This window comes from Prionailurus viverrinus, chromosome A3 (genome assembly GCF_022837055.1).
Source record: "Prionailurus viverrinus isolate Anna chromosome A3, UM_Priviv_1.0, whole genome shotgun sequence".
NCBI lineage: Eukaryota > Metazoa > Chordata > Mammalia > Carnivora > Felidae > Prionailurus > Prionailurus viverrinus.
Window position 1 is genome coordinate 86,395,864 of NC_062563.1, and position 19,307 is coordinate 86,415,170.

The window sequence follows — 19,307 nt, forward strand, 5'->3', positions numbered from 1 at the left end:
AGCAGATGTGATGCAAGCAGAGTCTTAAACTATGTTTATGTGGTTCTTCCCTCTGAAGGCTCCTTTCATTCACAATGAGAATATGCCTGAGGTCACCACTGCTCCTTCAGCTTGGTCTCCCTGAATATAAGTTTTGGACATGTATGTCCAGTATGAGATGTTGTTAGATATCTGAGCGGAGATGTGTATGATTTAGAGTTTGGGGGTGGTCTGGGCTGAAAATCTACACTGGCATGATCAACATATACATGGCATTTAAAATCTTGGGACAAGTGAACTCACCAAAGTGTGAATATGGATGGAAAAGAAGTCCACTGGGTGAGTCTTGGTTTCCTCTAATATTTAGTGGTCAGAGAGATGAGAAGGAACTAGCAAGGAAACAGATGGAGTAGCTGGAAAGGCAGGCAGACAACCAGACCAATGAGGGGTTCTGGGAGCCAACCAGAGAGAGGGCTCAGAGTTGGAGACAGTGATCAATGTGTCCAAAGCTGCTGGTAGGGCACTGAGCTGACATGCAGAATTGACAGTGCATTTAGTGACAGAGAGGTTGTCAACGTCCTCGATAAGACTATATTCTGTGGAATCCTGAGGGCGAAAACATCAACAGAAGGGATTCAGGAGAGAATAATAGGACAGGCATTTGCAAGTATAGACAATTCTTACCAAAGCTTTGCTTAAAAAAATGAAAGAAAGAAATGGAGTTGTATCCAAAGGAAGAAGTGGAGTCAGGAAATATTTTTTAAAACAAGCTTGAATGCTGCTGGGAATGATCCGAGAGAGAAGGAATTGATTCAGTAAAGATGAAGGAGTGATAACATGGTTCATCCATTGTAACTAGGAGAAGGTTGAGTGTGTGGGCTTACATGTAGGACTTAGTCAGATATAGCAGTGTGAGCTTGCAGACATTCTCTTCCAGTCGTATCGACTTTCTCAATAAAACAGGAAGTCAGGTCATCAACAGAGAATGAGCATATGGGAGGCAGAGAAGAAAATATGACAGAGTTGTCCAGGAGGGTTGAGGAATGAATGGACCAAGGATGTATAGCTTGTGTGCTGGCTAGCAGTGACCCTTGTGAGCACTTTTACCTACTATCTGACAAAGCCCTACAACTGACATGTGATGTAAGGCCTATTATTTGCCTCATTTACAGATGAGGAAATTGAAACACAGAGTGATCAAGAAACTTGTCCAAAGTCACACATCAGGAAAGTCACACAGGATTTGAGCACAGGCAGTCTGGCTCTGGACTCAAATACTTAATCACTAGATTAAACTGACCCAGTTAAACATAAGAAAGCCTTTCACAGAACTGAAGTAAATTAAATAAAGGTTGAATTAACATTTGTGGTACAACCACCATGTGTCAAGCTCTGTGCGAGATGCCTTCACAACTCTCTGCAGTCATGGTTGTTATCAACCTCATTTCACTGCTTGAGGACGAGGCCCAGAGAGTCAGTTGTTTCTTAAAAGCTACAGAGCTAGGAAGTGTAAGATCTGCATTTTGAACCCATGTTAGTCTGATTCTTAAACCCATACTCTATACACAATGGCAAAGAACCATTATAACATGTGAGTGGGTCTACCAGCTAAAGCTAACTTATTAGCTAAGTACATCAGAACATTTTCTGCATGAGTCTTTACCCCGAGCAGGTGGAGAACTTACTATTTAGTCCTTAGAGCAGGGAGAATTTAAAAGAAGGAGACTTGGGGTGCGGTGGGGGGGGGATGCAAGCTGTCTCATGGACCATTTTTAGACACTTGATCTGCTCAGTTAGGAGGAGGGCTTAGAGGTATATGGTGGGAGTCTTGGAATTTTGCATTTTTCTTTTCACCAAATAGCCTTATTTATATCACAAGAACACTCATTCTGCTCATATAAGCATTTCCAAAAACCATTTTCTCAAGAAAGTGTGCTCATAATGCACCATCTACACTGAACGGCCACCCACTTCCTCAAATGCAAGGAAGCAGACAGTTAAAAAAAAAAAAAAAAGCCGAGAGGCAGCAGTTGTTTACCACTACTTCGTCTCAGTGAGGCCTGAGATTCTTTTGAACAGGAGCTCTGCTTCCCATGAGGCAGAGTGAAGTATCAGCTGGGATATTTCTGGTAAAGCTGAAAGCAGAAAAAGCCAAGTGCACACTTCAGGAAGTACCAGCCCCTGTGGGACTATTGGGGCCTTGGGGAGCCTTGGGGGGATTTGGGGGCCCTTCCCAAGTGACAGATGGATGGACCTTTCCTCTGAAAGAAAGGAAGACACACGTTGGCAAATCAACTTCAAATCCAAGCTTGCTTGTGAAGACATCATAACGGGGAACACGCCCACAAAAGCTAGAAGGAAAGATCGAAAAGGCAAGAAGGGCGGGAATCGACACAGACTTGTCCCTTCAAGCAGCTACTCACCAGAACCCGGCACAAAATGTCCCTGAAGTTGCCAAGAAACTGGGATTTCAACCTGAAAGTGGAGGCCGGGAAAATAGGTATGGTCACTATCTTTTTGTTGCCCTCGTGGTTCTTATATGTGAGCACTCGCCATTTGCATGTTGGTGGGCAGGGAGCTTAATCTACTTAGAAATGGATCTCTCAGCAAATCTGAGTTTGGGGAAAATTTGCATTCAAACGGATGTGTTGGCTCAAAGTTCCCAAGCACCAGGAGGGGGTTCTTTTCTGTTTGGAGGTGGTGTTGGAATGGAGCCCCCCTGAGGGCTGAGGCTACAGATGGTGTACTTGAGATGGGCTAAGGCTACAGGTCACACATAAAACTTCACTGCTTGAGCTGTGAACAAACTCAGGGTGTTCTGCTCTGTGAGGCAAAATGAGCAAAAAGCAAACAGTGGAGACCGGGCTGGAACACAGAGACATCCGAAGGTGGAATAAAGACACTTTTGGTTAAAGGGACAGAATGGAACAGAAGTCTTAGTGAAGTTGAGAAAAAAGAGAGATGTATTGTAGATTAATTATCTTAAGGGATGCTGGCATGTTTTCTGAGATATTCTGGCCTTTAATCTATACGTCTTCTTATTAATGATGAGAGTGACACATTGATTTTACACTGCTATATAATTGTCATCATGAGTTTCTTTATATGGGTTTCTTTTATTTTTTTTTTTTTTTAATTTTTTTTTTCAACGTTTTTATTTTTTTATTTTTGGGACAGAGAAAGACAGAGCATGAACGGGGGAGGGGCAGAGAGAGAGGGAGACACAGAATCGGAAACAGGCTCCAGGCTCCGAGCCATCAGCCCAGAGCCTGACGCGGGGCTCGAACTCACAGACCGCGAGATCGTGACCTGGCTGAAATCGGATGCTTAACCGACTGTGCCACCCAGGCGCCCCTGGTTTCTTTTATTATTAATTATTCTTAATCGATCACAGTAATTTAGGGCAGAGCAGTGGGCTGAAAGTGATTTCCCTGTCTTTCATACTCACACCTGCACAGTGAGCTAACTTCCTTGACATTAAATATGTGGGGAGGTGTTTCTTGTGGGTTGGAAAAGTTTTGCTTGGAGCAAGGTTTAGATTTGGTCTTCTAGTGGTGGTTGATACGTTACTAAAATAAGCGGTCCAATGCAAAGTTACATAATGAAGGGTTAAAGATATAGGTCTGAGAAGAGATTTGAAAGAAAATTGAGGGTAATCAGAGAAGCCATTAATGTTGGTGTCTAGGAAGGAATTAGTGGTCCCTAATGAAGCCAGGAACTATTGCAAGCTGAGGTTGATTCTGAGAATACATACATAAGCAAGAAATTTTTATCCTAATTACTGTTGATAACTGTGGGCAAATGTTCATGTTATCGTATGGCATAAAAATTAGTTTTTAGAAGTAAAACTTCTATGATTTTGTTCCCTTGTAAGTGTCCTGCTTCTATTAACAAGGGGTCATTCTACCATCTCACCTTCTGTGTTTGAACAGGTCTTATTCTCCCTCTGTTTAAAAGTAGGAAACATGAGATTAGTTAATAACTAAATGACTAATTGATTAAATGGTCAAATAATTTTTTCTTCAGGGACACAGGAAATTACCACATTAGAGTATACATCTGCATATTCTCAGACCTGGGATTAGATTGGGTAGATTTCATGGTTTCTACCTATGTTTATTCAATCACGGTCACCTCAAGTGCTTGCTAAAAATGCAGGGTCCTGGGCATTATCCTAACTTGAGAAATCAAAATATCCGGAGGGAGGCTCATACACTTGCAATTTAACAAGAACCCACCACTCCATCACACCCGATGAAGAAGTCCTGCTCCAGGGGCTGTGGTCTAAGTTAGTAGACTGGAAGAGCTACCATTCATCCAACATAGAGCACAGTGTCTGGTCCTAGTGGGCACACAATAAGCACTTGTTGACTGAGTGAATGACTGACTGTAAGCAGATGATATTATTTAGTGTTATTTAATGAAAAAATAATAATTATTTAATGAAAAAAAATCACATAATTACATAAATATTAAGAAGCCCTTCTCATTATCCATGCCATTTACAACTTTGTCACCCTAAGAGATTGGACTGCAGTGAGAATAGCTTTCATGAGTGTCACATTGATAAGGATTCAGATCATAAGCTGAGTTCTCCCGGGAGAGAGAGTCACTGACTCAGCCACAGGACCACTGGTCCGCTCACCAGCATCCTGTGTCCAGGAGCAACTGTAAGAATTAGCTTAACAGTATATCAAAGAATCCCATAGCTATTAAGAAGACGTGTGGAACATGCAGCAGTGTCAGTGAAGTCAGTGACCGATCTGGGTAGTGAGGAGTAGATCAGGGTTTCTCAACTTGGATAAGATTGATATTTTGGACTGGATCATTCTTACTGATGGGGGCTCTCCTGTGCATTGTAGGATGTTAGCCAGCAGCCTTGGCCTCTACCCATTAGAAGATGGCAGTATTCTTCTACTACCACCAGTTATGACAACCAAAAATGTCCCCAGACATTGCCAGATGTCTGGGGAGAGACATCTGCCCTAGTTGAGAACCACTGGAGTGGATGATCATCAAAGGGTGGAACCCAAGTATTACCTCATGATTCACTGCCTAGGTCGATTTTAAAGAGAATTTTCCTAAGATATAACTTCAGGGGGATAAGCATTACATAAGGAGGATATGAGGACCAGCACTTGCTTAGGGAAATAGCAAGGCTCTGACACATGAATGTGGCCCAGGCGGGGGTCCCAGCTATTTCTTTTTGGCCAGCTGTGTTTCCAGTTTCCTCTAATTCTTGTGAGTGCTGAGCCAGGGCCAGAGTGAAAGTGAAAGTCTCTGAGAGTGGGGGAGGGGCTCTCCACTTCATTTTCAACTCAGAGAGCTGAGGTGGAGAGGGGCACTGGCTGGCAGAGCTGGTCCAAGGATCACCACCAGGGGCCTGACAGGGCTGGGAGAATGTGACCCAGGCCAAACCGCATCTCACCTGATGATCTTGGTGGACCACCCCTGGAGGAAAGGGGAATGAAAAGCAAACATATTTGACTTGAGGTGGAGCCCAGAGCATACATTTCTTTGATCCTTTATCATCTTCCATTTAGTTCAACAATGAAACTCATGAGAACCTTCCACTGCATTCATGCACTGTTACTCAAATATTCTACTTTCCACATATTTGTCTTTCTCATTGAATCGTAAGCTTCAGAGGGTGGGTTGCAGGGCTTAGCATCTTCTCTCGCACACTGTCTGAGGGTCTGGCACATCCAGTGTGCCCAGCATGTAAAAGGGTATTGACCATCCAGGGAAAGCCCCCTTCTGCCCTGTGGGTTGGGAGCGTTTCGTTGGAAGATCACCTGTGAATTTCAGGACAGCCCATATTGCATCTGGCTCAGATACATCTTATCTTGTTTTCAGGTCCTCCAAGTCCAAACAGGAAACAGAACCTAGAGAGCTTTTGGAGCTGAGACACATAATGACAGGAATTGTGGACTGGCGGTTGTTTTAACGTTTTTCTCCCCCTGAATTTAATGATGGAAAAAAAACTATTCAGAAACAAAATATAATTATTCTAGTCTCCCAAGTAGTAAATAATGACAATAGTGGGGTTCCTTTTCCCCACTTGATTTTTTTTCTATTTGGTAAATCATTATTTGTCTGATATGGTTTGTCTCGTTTGGCCCTTTAGAAAATCAGAGTAAAGGGAATGAAAACATTTAGTCCTTAAGACCTCCATAAGTGGGGGTGCCTGGGTGGCTCAGTTGGTTAAGCTTCCGACTTCGGCTCAGGTTATGATCTCATGGTTTATGAGTTCGGATTCTGTGGTGACAGCTCAGAGCCTGGAGTCTGCTTCAGATTCTGTGTCTCTTTCTCTTTCTGCCCCTCCCACACTTGTGCTTTGTCTCCCCAAAATAAATAAGTGTAAAAAAAAAGACCTCTGTAACTAGACCAATTCATAAGACCTAAGGCTTTATGCAGTGGAGGTTATTTTTCTTGTTAAAAGAAGTCAGAGTTGAAAGTATAGTTTTAGATAGAGGCATTGATACAGCCACAGATACACAGAGATAGAATTAATATATAAAACAGTCCTATGAACTAATAAAAATGATAAAAGAAAATAAACAACAGGAATAGGAATTTTACAGAATAGGGATAATGCCACCAGTGAACATATGGAAATATGCATAATCACAATAATCAGGAAATGTAAGTTAGAAGCTCAACAAACTAGTTCTTACCCACCACATTGGCTAAAAGGAAAGTCTGACAATATCAAGTCTTCTTGAACACATGGAACAATAGCAACTCTCCTACACTGAAGGTACAAGCCTTTTTGAAAAACAATTTGGCGTGTCTTAGTGAAATTGATGATGTGTAAACCCTTGGAAGCAGCCATTTCACCACCACCGAGATGATCCCCTGGAAAAGCTATTGTGCATGGAAATCAGAGAAACTATTGTGCCTATAAATAAGAATAGATGTATGTACATTCCCTAGTATATTGCCTGTAATAATAGGGGACAGGAGGCAACCCAAATGCCCATCAATAATAGATGGAAAATTAAACTGTAGTATTTTTATTATATAGTTAAATGAGATTGAATAGCAAAAACTTAATATTTGGTGGAAAAGAAAAGTCACAGAAGAGCAGAATGGGAGTTATTTATATTAAGGTTAAAGAATAATATCTGTGTCTGGCAACACTGTAAGGAAAAGCGAAGGAGTTGACTAATAAAGTCAGAGTGATGGTTACTTCCAGAGGGAAAATAAGGGAAATCCATTTGGGGAGCTTCAAAGGTACCTAACAACGGTGGTAGATACATAAGAGTTAATTTTATTATTGTATAGAAAATGAACAAAGAAATGAACATGTATATAAGCCCTCAAATATCCAGAAGGATGTACACAATTTATTAGTAGTAGTTAACTATGGGTGAAGGATGTATGGGTAAGATATACTGACCACACATATATATTATTACTTTTTTTGTGCACTCCTTAATCCCCATCACCTCTTTCACCCATACCCCCCACCCCTGTCTCCTATGGTAACCATCAGTTTGTTCTTTATAGTTAAGAGTCTGTTTCTTAATTTGTATCTCTCTGTCTTATTTTTTCCCGTTGCTTGTTTGTTTGGTTTCTTACATTCCACATATGAGTGAAATCATATGGTATTTGTCTTTCTCTGACTGACTTATTTTGCTCAGCATTATACTCTCTAGCTCCATCTATCTTGTTGCAAATGGCAAGATTTCACTCTGTTTTATGGCTGAATTATATATATATATATATATATATATATATATATATACACACATATATATACATATACATATATATGCATACATATATATATATGCATGCCACTTCTTTTCTTCTTTATTCATCAATTGATGGACATTTGGGTTGCTTCCATATCTTGGCTATTGTAAATAATGCTGCTATAAACATCGGAGTGCATATATCCCCGTGAATTAGTGTTCTTGTATTCTTTGGGTAAATACTCAGTAGTGCAATTGCTGGATCATAAGGGAGTTCTATTTTTAACTTTTTGAGGAAACTCCATACTTCCACAGTGGCTGTACCAGTTAGCATTTCCACCAACAGAGAGCCAGGTTTACTTTTTCTTCACATCCTCACCAACACCTGTTGTTTCCTGTGTTATTGATTTTAGCCATTCTGACAGATGTGAGGTGATACCTCATTGTAGTTTTGATGTGTATTTCCCTGATGATGATTGATGTTGAGCATCTTTTCATGTGTCTGTTTGCCATCTGTATGTCTTTTTTGGAAAATTGTCTGTTCGTGTCTTCTGCCAATTTTAAAATTGGATTATTTGTTTTTTGTGTTTTGAGTTGTATCTGTTGTTTATATATTTTGGATACTAATCCTTTATGAGATATGTCATTTGTATATATCTCCCATTCTGTAGGTTGCCTTTGGTTTTGTTGATTGTTTCCTTCACTGTGCAGATTTTTATTTTGATGTAGTCTCAATAGTTTATTTCTACTTTTGTTTCCCTTGCCTCAGGAGACATATCTAGAAAGAGGTTTCTACAGCTGATGTCAAAGAGGTTACTGCCTATGTTCTCTTCCAGAACATAGAAAACCTCTTCCAGGATTTTTATGGTTTAAGGTCTCATATTTAGGTATTTAATCCATTTTGAATTTATTTTTGTGTATGATATGAGAAAGTGGTCCAGTTGCTTTCTTTTGCATGCTGCTGTCCAGTTTTCCCAACACTATTTGTTGAAGAGTCCATCTTTTTCCCATTGGATATTCTTTCCTGCTTTGTTGAAGATTAAACTGACCATATAATTATGGGCTTACTTTTGAGTTTTTTATTCCGTTATTCTATAATAATAATTCTATATTATTTTATTCTATAATAATTATAGAATTATAATAATATAATTCTATTATATTATTCTATAATAAGACCTATGTGTCCATTGTTGTGCCAGTATCATACTGTTTTGATCACTATAGCTTTGTAGTATAACTTGAAGTATACTTGAAGTATAACTTTGTAGTATAACTTGAAGTCTGGAATTGTGATGCCTCCAACTTTGCTTTTTTTTTTTTTTTTTCCAGGATTGCTTTGGCTATTCAGGGTCTTTTGTGGTTCTGAACAAATTTTGGGATTCTTTGTTCTAGGTCTGTGAAAAAATACTGTTGGTATTTTGATAGGAATTGATTTATTATCTTATAAATATTTTCCAGGCTTCCTATAATGAATAAGTATTAACTATGCTATTAAAAATACTTAAAGATGAAACAAATTCCATAGTACTTGGTCAAGCATGTTGGCATAAGGTCTTACAGGTGACATGTGCTCTTTGGCCATCCGTAGACTTCCTGCACTTCTAGACTCAGGATAGAGGGTTTTCCTGGAAGAGCTACATGGTCCCAAAGTGACCGGGGAAGCCCGCTTGAGCATATTGCTTGCTTTCTATGAACACATAAATGCTGATTCCCAGGTTGGAAGCCCATGGTAAGCCTGTCTGTACTAGTTGGCATTCAGCTTTGGTGAACACTCTCTTTAAAATTCATTGCTAAACTTACCATGTCCTAATCTGTATCAGCCTGGGTTTGGGACCAAATGTAGTCTATTTTGCTGTGGCTGAAGCCTCTGTACTCCCTGGGTAGCTCCTGGTCCCTGATGGATAATGATCCTGGTCCCTGATGGAAAAAGATCCCCACATGTGCAGGCAGGGTCAAGGAGAACGCCATGCTTTCATCAGACAGTGAATACTGACATGAGGTGGTGTTCTTCTCAGGCCTCATACTTCGTTTATTCTTTGTTCAAGTAAAAATATTTGTCCTATGTTGTCATCTACTTACCTTTAGGCATAAATTAAATTCTTTCTGCAAAGTGCATGCCTCCTGTTGCCCAGTGAGAGCCTCCTGGCCATTTGGGGAAGAGAGACTGATGTCATTCTAAACAGCAGCAGAGTGAGGACTGACTTGAGTGGTGACAGGAAGCCAACATCTTGTTTTCCACACACTCATTGACAAAGTCCTCCCTGCAGATGCCAGGCAAGGTTGATTTAGATTCTGTACTTTGTTTTTGCTTGGGAACCAAAATATACTTGGTTTGGCAGGGGTGAGCTCAGTGACTTGGTGCGTGTTCTTTGAAAATGGATCCAAAACGAGATACTCCATGGTGCTTGCATGGTATACACAGCCCAAAGTATCTTCCAGTCAAGGTACTACTGCTGTGTTGGGCTCACAGTTTATAAAGCATCTACACAGAGTGTCTAGTGGGGCAACCATGTGGTGACTCCTCCTGTCTCTTCAGAGCTGGAGTGTGGTCCTGTGAATAAGGAATGTGCATAATGGGGGTTTTGGAAAGATCGGAGGAATGATCAAGAAGCATAAGTTGATGGTAATGGACCCTTCACACTCAAGATCATTTGAAAGGAAAGAAGTATAATCTCTCATGAAGCAGCACCATGGTTGGCTAACTGGATGCAAGAGAAGGGAGCGTGTGAACAGCTGAAATGCAGCTCTGGCCGTGGCCACAGTGATTAAGGCCAACAGGCAATGGTGAAGAAGCAGGGGCAACATCAGGGGACACCCATGGTCCTTGGAGACAATCCTGAATCGAGGGATTCCATCCAGGGGATGGAATGTAAATTTTGCAGAGTTCCCAGGCAGGAACTGAGATATGGAAGTTACAAAAAGAGAAAAATAATTTACATTTCTTGTTTTATGCTTTACTTGTCACCATTTTTTCTCCTTGAACATTTTTTTCCCTTGAAAGTTTTCTAAAAAACCAAAAATCACTTTACCAATATATATAATACCCATAGGTGTGGTAGCCAAATAGAAAGACAGTCCTGCTCTCTGCTCCTGCATGGCTTACAGGCTAATGGGACACAGACAAGGAGACAATTACAAGACACCAAGACAAGTCCTGTGATGAGAACAGCTGAGGGGCCAGAGGAGTGTGGCTGTGAGTAGGAATTTTGGTCCAGCCACCTCTCCCCATCACTGCCATTCTTTTCTTTAAGGTACAGACCTGTGCTTTCTTCAGTGAGTCCCACACTTGCCCTCTTTTCTGGCTGGTTTTCCTATACATAGTTTCTGTTTCTTTGGAGAAGAAAAAAATCTTTGTAATTTTGTATGGGTCCTCCTGGTGAAGGAACTAAACTCAAGTTTTTTAGGATCTGGACCCGCTCACCTCCGCACTTGTCCCCGGCTATCTGTGCTTCCCCAGGCACGCTCACACTCCTACTCTAGACCTCAGCCCTGTCTTAGCTTTCTCAGTTCCCTGCTCTGTCGCATCTGCGTGAAGCCCTCTCTACTCAGGACTCCCTTTCTATCACCCAGTTCCTACCCATGCTTTGGTCACAGCATAGACATTTTGCCCTCTAGGAGTCTCTAAGTCTGCAAATCTCTGGAAGGAGAGTAAAATAATCCCTTCTCAAGCTGTTTAAACAGAGAGGCTTATAGTTTAGACACTGTGGACTTCCTTCTAGATGAGTTCAATGAATGTTCCTCAACTTGCATATATGAGTCAACTCCACCAACATATGGCTTGGTTTTTGAACAAAGAAATTTGTCCTAATCTGAAAAATGCAACACCAGTGTTCTAGGCCCTCCCTGGAGAAAATAAATTTGAATTGCCTGTAAAAAGTGGCATTGACAGAAGATTGTCTAAAGGATAAATTGTTCATTGACTTTTCTCAATAGGAGTGTGGAGGGTAGGAGGGTGTGTGGTAGAGAAAAAAATGCCTGAGGGGTGCCTGGGTGGCTCAGTCAGTTGAGCCTCTGACTTCAGCTCAGGTCATGATCTCACAGTTCGTGGGTTTGAGCCCCACATTGGGCTCTGAAGCAGGGTCCAGGATCTGAGTCTCCCTCTCTCTCTCTGCCCCTCTACTGCTGTGCTCTCTCTCTCGCTCTCTCTCTCTCAAAAACAAGTAAATAAACATTTTTTAAAAAGGGTGTTTGGGCTTAAAAACCCTTCTTCTAATTTGCAGTGAATCCCAGGGCAAGTAGCTTACTTATTAAATAAGATAATAATACATGTATTGAGAGGAAAAAAGTATTTTGTGTACATAACATGTTAGATGTTCAGCAAACACAAGTTTCCTTTCTTTATAGATAATCTCTTTCCAACTCCAGATCAAATTAGAGGCTGTCCTTGGACTACATTACCTTGCCACCTTCACAGAATGGACTCCCTGAGTTATGCTTTAATATTACACTCTCAGTTTTTATCTTTACTGCAAGGAATGATTTCATGAATTTTGTGCCTGATTGTGTTGTAAAAATGAGAACAAGGAATGGACAATGCCATTGACTCCTATATGAAACTCTGTGTGAAAAAATTCTTTGAAAATTCAGTGCTTGGTAATACTTTGTCTCCTTTGAGGGACTGGTGCGCTTTCTCCTTTCTGCACATTTGTGCAAGTTATTGTGTTTCCCTTTTTGTCTTGGCTGCCAGGAAGCTCAGAGCTAAATTGAAGCTCAATCACAACTTTTACTTATTCACTTAACACACTTATATTTTCCTTTGTCTTTGTTATAAATCCATGTGTTCATTGCAAATGAGTTTTCTACTTGAAAATGAAGAGCCAATTAAGTCTTTGAAGAAAGGTTAGTATAAGCAATATATTAGTACACAACTCCTCAGATAGCCTGTCTATGTTTCATACTTAGTAGTAGTAACTGGGCATTACAATTTTTTTTATGAAATTTATTGTCAAATTGGTTTCCATACAACACCCAGTGCTCATCCCAAAAGGTGCCCTCCTCAATACCCATCACCCACCCTCCTGTCCCTCCCACCCCCCATCAACCCTCAGTTTGTTCTCCGTTTTTAAGAGTCTCTTATGCTTTGGCTCTCTCCCATTCTAACCTCTTTTTTTTTTTCCTTCCCCTCCCCCATAGGTTTCTGTCAAGTTTCTCAGGATCCACATAAGAGTGAAAACATATGGTATCTGTCTTTCTCTGTATGACTTATTTCACTTAGCATCACACTCTCCAGTTCCATCCACGTTGCTACAAAGGGCCATATTTCGTTCTTTCTCATTGCCATGTAGTACTCCATTGTGTATATAAACCACAATTTCTTTATCCATTCATCAGTTGATGGACATCCAGGCTCTTTCCATAATTTGGCTATTGTTGAGAGTGCTACTATAAACATTGGGGTACATGGGCATTACAATTTTTTAAAGAATGTTCAAAGAATGGCAGTGCTGAGAATTAGTTTTTTATTCTATAAATGAACATGCAATTCTATGACCATTTATATTCTTTCCCTGGTATTGTATAAAATGATGGCATTTTCAGTGCATTGGGATCAATCATTTCTCTCATTCATTCATTTATTCATTCATTTATTCATAAAACCTTTATTTGCTGATGTCTATATGATAGGTCCTTTTCAAGGGGCGTTCTGGATGTTATACTTCTCACACTGATAACATACTCTCACCCACACCTCCATCTTTCTAAAAAAAGTGTTTTCGACTTTGGTGACACCACATTTTCTCCATAAGCTGTGAGGTGTCAGTCACCAGGACTGTGACTGACTCAGGTGACAGCTGCTTCACTTCCTTGCTTCCTCCTTATGCTACCCACTCACTCCCAAAATGTACACACACAGATCTTAGTTCCAGATGGGGCTGGTGATACTCTACTGCTCGAGCCCTGGCCTACGGCTTTCAAACTATTTGTGTGCTTCCTTGTTGGTTTGGGAATTTCAAAGTGAAAGAGGAAGTGTTACAGTATGAAGATTTTAAGTCTCTGTAGAGTCATTTTCATATTTTTATTTTTTATTTTTTTTAATATGACATTTATTGTCAAATTGGTTTCCATACAACACCCAGTGCTCATCCCAACAGGTGCCCTCCTCAATACCCCTCACCCACCCTCGCCTTTTCATATTTTTAAAACAACTCTATAAAGATTATAAAAAGAATTTTCTGACAAAGTCAGAACTAGCTATAATAAAAGGAGCCAGCTGTGTGTGTGTGTGTGTGTGTGTGTATGTATGTATATATATATATATATATATATATATATATATATATATATATATTACGGTAGTTAGAACTCTAGGTTTGGAGTCAGACTGCCTAAATTTGAATCCCACCATCATTAATTGCTACCTATGTGACTTTGATCCTCAGTTTCTTCATCTGTAAAATGGGCACAATTGTAGTGCTAAGCAATACGGTTATTGTGAGGATTAAAGGACATGATCTTTGTAAAATCCTTAACAGAATAGCAGGCATTGGTATGTGCTTTATAAATATCAGTTGTAATCATTACCACATGGGCATTACTACAGTATAGATATGATATCAACTCCTTTTAACATGTCAGTGCTGAAAGCCACAGCCAGCAGTGCTAGGGTTTTGTTTGTCTTGGTCCAGTTAAGTTCTGTATTTTCTTTAAACAAATGGTCTTTAAAACATCTGCTGATCCACTTTCCTGCCCAGTGACTGTCCCTGTCCCACAACAACTGAGCTAGGCTGTTGTTGACTAGTCATTTCTTATTTCTTACTCCTTCTCTCTCCAGCCTTTAAATGAGGAGTCCTTCCTTCATGCATACAAGTTTTATAAATTATGTTTACATAGCTTCTTTCCATTTTCTTTCTTCTTTCTCTTTCTTCCTCCCTCCCTTTCTTTCTCTTTCTTTCTTTCTTTCTTTCACCATTTCTTTCCTAAATCAGGAAAGTACCCGAGTTATAACTTCCCAGGAAGCATTAATGGGGAGTTTCTGGTAAGTTTCCTGCAGAATGCCTGCTGCAGAAATGTCACTGTTACTGCACTGTTGTGATTGGAGAAGTTCCTCAAACTTCCCTTACTTTGGGGAGGAAAAGAGTGACTCTGGGCTGTGCATTGCCTGAGAGACCCTCCCCCATCACTGAGGAACCACTTCCTCCAGAGCTGCTAACCTCTGCTGCTGTCACATGTACCTCTGGCCACTAAAGTGAGGTTGAAAGTTGTTTGTTTGGGCCTCAGTGGAGTCAGTGTTTAATGTTTGTGATCACTTACATGTGGGTTACAGCACCAGCAGGCTTGTTTTTCCGGTGTGCTATAAGAATCCTACTATTGTGGCTTACTATTCATTTTTAGATAATTATTTTTAGATATTATTTTGAGGAACCAGCAGGACCTTTGACACGAGACTCCCATCTTCCCTTAGCCTCATTTCTGTTGTTGCAATCCAAGGGTTTTTGTGTGAGTGTGTTTTTCCCCTCTGACTATCCTTCTGCATTGTTTTCTGTGTGTTTGGTCATTTAGACTCAGAAACCTGTTTTGCTGGTGGGTGAAAAATATCTCACCATGCACGAAGCAGAGTTATGATGATAACAGGTACAGAGTATAGTTGTCACCCCTACACCCTTCTCAGCCAAGACCCTTTGTGCCGTGTTCTGACACTAACCTCCTTCTCTTCATTTGGTACTGACCTCTTTGTGAGCCAATCTGAGTCCCGATTTGCCTGGAACTTAGGGGTTCCTGAGATATGAGAGTCTCAGTATGAAAACCAGGAAAGACACCCTGGTCCTAGTGCTTTGTCTGAGAAAATAAAAGGTATTTTGAGAAAATACTGCCATTGTTGTGATAGGTGCTCTGTATATCTATTGAATTGAGTTTCAGTGAGGTCACACAATTTATGGTAAAAATGCAATTATGGGAAAACTTCTTTAAACCTTGAATTGTTCTTTCTTTTTTTTTTTTTTTAATACCCGTGGTCAGAAGAACTCCTTCCAAATTCTTTCTTCAGCTTATCTGCATCTTCTATACTAGCTTCCTCTATCTGTTTTTATGAAATTTTTTATTCTGGCTCATATCTTCTCTGGAAGTATTGGAAGCCACACCTGTTAGCCAGATGGCTGAGTACTTCCTTCCAGAATCACACAGAAAATCCCTGCCCTGTGGGATCTCTATATCTGCCCCCTGGGATGGCCATTCTACTTTCTGGATTTTCTTTTTGATTCTACTCCTTCCCCCCATCACCATGGCCACCACCCATCTCCTCTTGGAAGCCTTCCTGAATTGCCCAAGTAGGATTAGTCCCTCCCATTCTGTGAAATTGTACCGCTGTATTTATTGGGCACGTTTTATGTGCTGGGCACTTTACTAGGCTTAGAAGAGAAGATAAAAAAAATTAAGATCTTGACCTCAGGTAGCTGACAGTCTCCATAGGGAGACACTCAGAGGGAAGCAGAGTTCTCCCACTAAAGAGAATCAGAAGTCCCTAAGCAAAGTAACTGCAATTGTGAGATTTTAAAAAGCTGGCACAAGTCTCTTTCTGTAACTACAGCTTCTTTGCCCCACTTGGACCACAGCCCCTAAATATCTAAAGGGACAAATTTTTACTTGGTAATTCAAGTCTATTCTCTCCTTCCAAAAAAAAAAAAAAAAAAAAGACAAATCAAGTTTCTGATTCCAGGCTGCCATTCTGATTAACTGCCAGTAGAGGGCGCCAGCAGACAGTGTAGTTGCACTTCTATAGGTAAACTTAGTTGTTCCTATGGTTTCTGTCCAGAAAGCCTAGGGTTTAAACCAGTCTCTGGGCAGCACAATGCTGTCTTCATATCTTATCCTTCTGTGGCCTGAAATGCTCAACATTATGATGAAAGCAATTAATAATTTAGTCACGTTTGTGTCTTTACAGACAAAAGGTGAGGTTCCAGATAAAAAGTGTTTCTTGAAGGAGAAAAAAACCCCGCAAACCAACTCAACTAAGAAGCTAGACCTGAGTGTAAGGAGGGGAAGTTCTTTAAGAACACAGCCCTTGAAGTCAGATAAGCCTGGATTTGATATCCAGCTCAGCCTTTGATCACCTTTTTGAGTTTGGGCAAGTAGCTATAATCTCACTGTGCCTCGATTTCCTCGTCTGAAAAATGGGGGTCTGCCCACTTTACAGATTTGTTATAAGAATCAAATAACGTATGTACAAGTCACTTAGCAGGGTGCCTGGCAATAAACTGTTGTTTTTATTATTGGTAGTATCTCTCGTTTGATGGCCTTATCTCCAATACTTTCTCCACCTAGCTCAGCTACTCCTAGTCACAGGTAAACTGTATCATCTCCTATAACTGTACCATCCCTGAAAGCTCACTTTCAGGCTTCCCATGCTGTGGTGCCCAATTCGCCCACTCCAGCAATTCTCTGACTTCAGTGAGCCCCCATTCCATTGGCCCTACTACTTTTTCACTATTAATCACCCATCATGGCCTCTTTACTACAGTTTCCTCATTCTGGCAATGTGGCACTGCTGAATAGATGCCCTTGAGCCTTCTGCCTCTCTCCCACTGTTGTAACCATGGGGAAAATCCCCTAACCCTATTTAAACCCGACAACCCACTTTCTGGATGCCTGTGCGTGGGCAGCTGAACATCACTGGGGAGAATCAGACCATTGAGCTGCCTGGATTTACTTAAAAATTTTTAAAAATGTTTATTCATTTTTTGAGAGAAAGAGATAGACAGAGCATGAGTGGGGAAAGAGCAAAGAGAGAGGGAGACACAGAATCCGAAGCAGGCTCCAAGCTCTGGGCTGTCAGCACAGAGCCCAATGTGGGGCTTAAACCCACAAATCGTGGGATTATGACCTGAGCTGAAGTCAACAGTTAACTGATTGAGCCACCCAGGTGCCCCTGGATTTACTTAAATCTGTAACCAATCATATCAGGTGGATATTCAATAGTTCCAGACAAGCCTACCATGCCTACCTAGTGAATTTACTTTCTTTTTCCCAAAACCTTTCCTTCTTTCTTTTTTTTAAAGGTTTATTTGTTTATTTTGAGAGAGAGAGAGAGAGCAGGTAGGGTAGGGACAGAGAAAGAGGGAGAGAGAATCCCAAGCAGACTCTACACTGTTAACACAGAGCCTGATGCAGGGCTCAAATTCATGAACCATGAGATCATGACCTGAGCTGAAATCAAGAGTTGGACGCTTACCCAACTGAGCCACCCAGGTGCCCCATATATATTTTTTTTAATGTTTATTTATTTTTGAGAGAGAGAGAGAGAGAGAGAGAGGCAGAGAGAGGGAGGCACAGAATCTGATGCAGGTTCCAGGCTCTGAGTCCCAGCGCGGGGCTTGAACTCACGAACCGAACCATGAGATCTTGGCCTGAGCCAAAGTGGGACACTTCACCAACTGAGCCACCCAGGCGCCCCCCAAAACCTTTCTTACTCTCTTCAAGGCCTTACTGCCTCGTCCTGCTTTTACCCCCACTTTTATATTTCATAGAGAAAAACATGGGCAGCTGTGTGAGAACCCCCTTCCTTTTCTACCACCGGATGCTTCAGTCTCCCCACACCTTCACCTCCAGCACTAACCCTTAGACCTGAACAAGAGGGCCCCCATCTGGAGGCCCGGATCTTGGGGAGTCCTGCTCTCATCTGGCTCCATCTGTGTCCTCCTTCATGGGGTGAGGTGCCCTGGCCAATGGTACATGCCCTACTTGCTTCTAGACCATATGGGGCTGTGAAAATCCCTACACAGTTGGCCAGAGCTGCTTCCAGAATTTGCACGAATGTTTTCCTGCCTGCCTGCCCCTCCCCCCCCCCCCCAAGTGGTTGATTGCAGGGAGGCCCAGAGCAGAGCTTGCATGTCTGCGCTGATGTATCCCTGGGCATGTGTGTGAGGCCCTCCCTGTGAGAAACAGAGCTGGGGGTGGGAGGAGAGAAAGGGCACGGGCTGCAGGACAGGGCCTCCATTTGTATTCTCAAATGTCAGGGGTGGATCTGGGCATGTCTTATTCTGCGGTAACCTAATTAAGCATCAATGCACATCACTCCACCAAGAAGGTCCTTATCAAAATAGCTAATATCTGTACCTTGGCAAGCCAAGGGTGAACCAGCATTTCACATAGCCATTTCTTCCTGGAGATGACATCAAGTCTTCCTTGATAGCACACTCCCTGGCTTCCCTTCATCTCATTAGCCACACTTTCTGACTCTTGGTGATGGAGTCTCCTTCTCCACCAGAGCTCTTAACTCCGAAGTGTCCCAGGCAGAACCAGCTACTGAGGGGCCTGGAGCATAATGCAAATGTGGAACCCCTTGTGCCAAATTATTAAGACTTTCAAGCGTGTGACAGCAGAGCATTAAACTAAGCACAGGGACGGTCTAAGTGTGGGGCCCAGACTGTACAGGCTGCATGTCTACAAACCCAGCCCTGGTCCCAGGTTTTAATTCCTTTATCCTGTCTCTCTCCTCACTCACTGGGTGACCTCATCCCTTCCATGGCTTTAAATTCCATCTGCACTCTTACATGTTAGCCCTACCTCTCTGCTGGGTTCTAGACTCCTTGCTACCTTTACCTGGAGGTCTCCACCTGGAGGTCCAACACAATTCATGTCCAACACAGAATTCAGGAAACTCTCTTCCCACTCTACCCCACGAAGTGCACC

The 19,307-nt window shown here is 41.6% G+C and overlaps 1 protein-coding gene across 2 annotated transcripts in view; it reads left to right on the forward strand.

The window, feature by feature from the left end:
- Positions 1–2,000: 2,000 nt before the first annotated feature.
- ARHGAP25 (Rho GTPase activating protein 25) overlaps positions 2,001–19,307 on the forward strand; it is an 88,118-nt gene continuing 70,811 nt past the window's right edge. For both annotated transcript variants that reach the window (XM_047851699.1, XM_047851700.1), the window contains exon 1: positions 2,001–2,479. In XM_047851699.1, the coding sequence (XP_047707655.1) occupies positions 2,419–2,479 (61 nt within the window). In that variant the 5' untranslated portion in view covers positions 2,001–2,418. The remainder of the gene's footprint in view (positions 2,480–19,307) is intronic.